Source organism: Malurus melanocephalus, unplaced genomic scaffold, assembly GCF_030028575.1.
Source record: "Malurus melanocephalus ecotype Western Australia unplaced genomic scaffold, MMel_1.1 scaffold_978, whole genome shotgun sequence".
Taxonomy (NCBI): domain Eukaryota; kingdom Metazoa; phylum Chordata; class Aves; order Passeriformes; family Maluridae; genus Malurus; species Malurus melanocephalus.
The window spans coordinates 80,716-83,235 of record NW_026624210.1 but is presented as its reverse complement, the minus strand read 5'-3'; the positions used below and the strand labels follow the sequence as shown (position 1 = coordinate 83,235).

At 48.1% G+C, this 2,520-nt stretch overlaps 1 protein-coding gene across 1 annotated transcript in view; it reads left to right on the top strand.

Annotated features, from left to right (window-relative positions):
• The window catches only part of ARFGEF2 (ADP ribosylation factor guanine nucleotide exchange factor 2), a 32,461-nt gene that overhangs the window by 5,496 nt on the left and 24,445 nt on the right, over positions 1-2,520 (top strand). The window contains exons 4-6 of the mRNA XM_057386511.1: positions 550-696; positions 1,545-1,724; positions 2,125-2,362. Coding sequence (XP_057242494.1) covers positions 550-696; positions 1,545-1,724; positions 2,125-2,362 — 565 coding nt within the window. The remainder of the gene's footprint in view (positions 1-549; positions 697-1,544; positions 1,725-2,124; positions 2,363-2,520) is intronic.

The window sequence follows — 2,520 nt, the reverse complement described above, 5'->3', positions numbered from 1 at the left end:
CAGCCCCACACAGCCCCACACAGCCCCACACAGCCCCACCAGGCTCACAGGGGCACTGAGGGCAGTGTGGCTCCTCTGGAGCAGCCTTTGCTGAGGCTCAGGGATGCTTACATGAGTCAGTAAAGATGCTTTGGGGTGCTCTACAATGATTTTACTGTGSGGTTTCTTGAGATGCTGATGTGGGGGAATCTTTCTTTTTCCTCTTTAGATGCTTACAGCATTCTTATACCTCTTGGGCAGAACCCTTTGGTTTTGAACTGGTGTTACACAAAGGTGTAACATAAAGACTGCTGTTAAAATTTTTTTCTCTGGTTATGGTATGAAGAAAGTGGCCAGGTGCAAAAAGCTTTTGTGTCATACTAAAGTCTGTTTTGTCCACATACGTGAGCAGTCAAAGTATTTGGTGGCCAGACTATAGATTGTATTAAACTTTTAGTGTTAAAGCTGGTTAAGTGAGGTATGCTATCTAAATAGCCTTTTTTATGCTGTGCTAAACTGTGTTTTTTCTTACCAGTATATGGTCATCAAAGCTGTGTTCTTTCTATCCAGAAACTCATTGCATATGGGCATATCACTGGCAATGCCCCGGACAGCGGAGCTCCTGGAAAACGACTGATTGACCGAATTGTTGAAACCATTTGCAATTGCTTTCARGGTCCTCAAACAGATGAAGGAGTACAACTGCAGATAATTAAGGTATTCTATTTGATTTATTTTGGTGCAATATTGATTTGCTTTCTTTGTCCTTCATTTTGTAACTGGAAAAAAAGAGTGAGATATATTACTGAGGGCCCAGCTGCGTCATTACTTACACTGTCCTGTGTGTCACTGCGTTCAGGGAGGCTGTAACCAGGACAGAGGTGCTGTGGAAAATGTATTTTCTGTTGGGGAAGCAGAATGGAAGGGAATATTTGATAAATGTTTGCCCTTCTTTCTGAGATGAGCCATCTTTCAGACAGCTTGGTCTCAGTGACTGGCAGTGCCCACCTCCATCAGGCCAGGGAATTGCTGCCAGCCCTGGCACCCACCCTGGAACGGGGATGCAATGCTGTTCAAGCCTGGCTGCTGCCATGGCCGTTTTTCCAGACAGCTGCCAGTATATGCTCTCAACAAGGCATGGGAGTCTCTGGACTGTGTGTTCTGGCTCTGAAATCTGGGGCTAGTTAGCTGAGCGTGGAAGTTGGTGAACCTTCTAGTAATCCAGCTTGATGTTAGTGGAGGCCTATTGGCTCTTGTGTGGAAATGAAGGTATGGAATATAACAACTTTCATCTGAGGGTGGAAAATCTCCCTTAGTGGAAAATCAGTTTTGATAAAATCCTCTAAGAACAGCTCTGGAGGGAAGAGAGATATGGAAGTCCTTCTAAACCTTCTTTGATTTGAAATGTCATTGCTTGTAAAGTCTTAAGAAGAGGTRCCGGTGTGTTTTGTAGCAAACATACTGATTGTTCTGCAAGACTTTGTGATTATGCATGAGACGAGCATGCAGAGCATTGCTGCCTAATTGCTTAGAGTCCGTTTTTGCTGTGTTATGGACTTTTCCAGGCTCTCCTCACTGCAGTAACATCTCCATATATAGAAATCCATGAAGGAACAATTCTTCAAACTGTTAGAACCTGCTACAACATCTATCTGGCCAGTAAGAATCTCATTAACCAAACAACTGCCAAAGCTACCCTGACCCAGATGTTAAATGTCATTTTTACACGGATGGAAAATCAAGCTGTAAGTAACTATTACTTTTTCAGATCTCAAATGTTCAGGCTTGCAAATGACTGAAAATTTTTTGCTGGTTTTTTTTTTAATGAGTCTGCCATCGTAGTTGCATATCTGTTGATTCGCCACAGAAAACCTGTCAAATGCTGCTGTGAGGCATCCTGACTGATTTGAAGATAAAAGGTGCTTGTTATCACTGCTGATAACAAGATTTCCCACTGTAGCTTCTGTCAAATGGCATTGGAGAAACAAATGGTGCTTTTAGAATAAACTTGATGTCATTGGCCAGGTGATTATGGTTTCACTGTTTGTTGCTAACATGTGAATTCACAAAGGACCATCAGTCATGACAGACAGCATTTCCCTTTGTTGTGTGTACTTAGCTGACGCTTTTGCCTGCATTTTCAAGGTGCAGGAGTCCCGAGAGGCAGAGCGAGTGTCGGTGTCSCAGCAGAAGCCGCAGTCCCCTGCAGCGGCCGTGCCCCGTTCCCCACGGCCAGGCCAGCGGCAGCCCGGCTCCTGGGGAGGCAAAGGCAGCGCTGCCAGCGCCCTGCTGCCCAACGGGGAGCCCGCTGCGACAGGCGGCAGCCACGGGGAGCCCGCTGCGCCAGGCTGCAGCCACGGGGAGCCCGCTGCGACAGGCGGCAGCCACGGGGAGCCCGCTGCGACAGGCGGCAGCCACGGGGAGCCCGCTGCGACAGGCGGCAGCCACGGGGAGCCCGCTGCGACAGGCTGCAGCCACGGGGAGCCCGCTGCGACAGGCGGCAGCGATGGGGAGCCCGCTGCGACAGGCGGCAGCGATGGG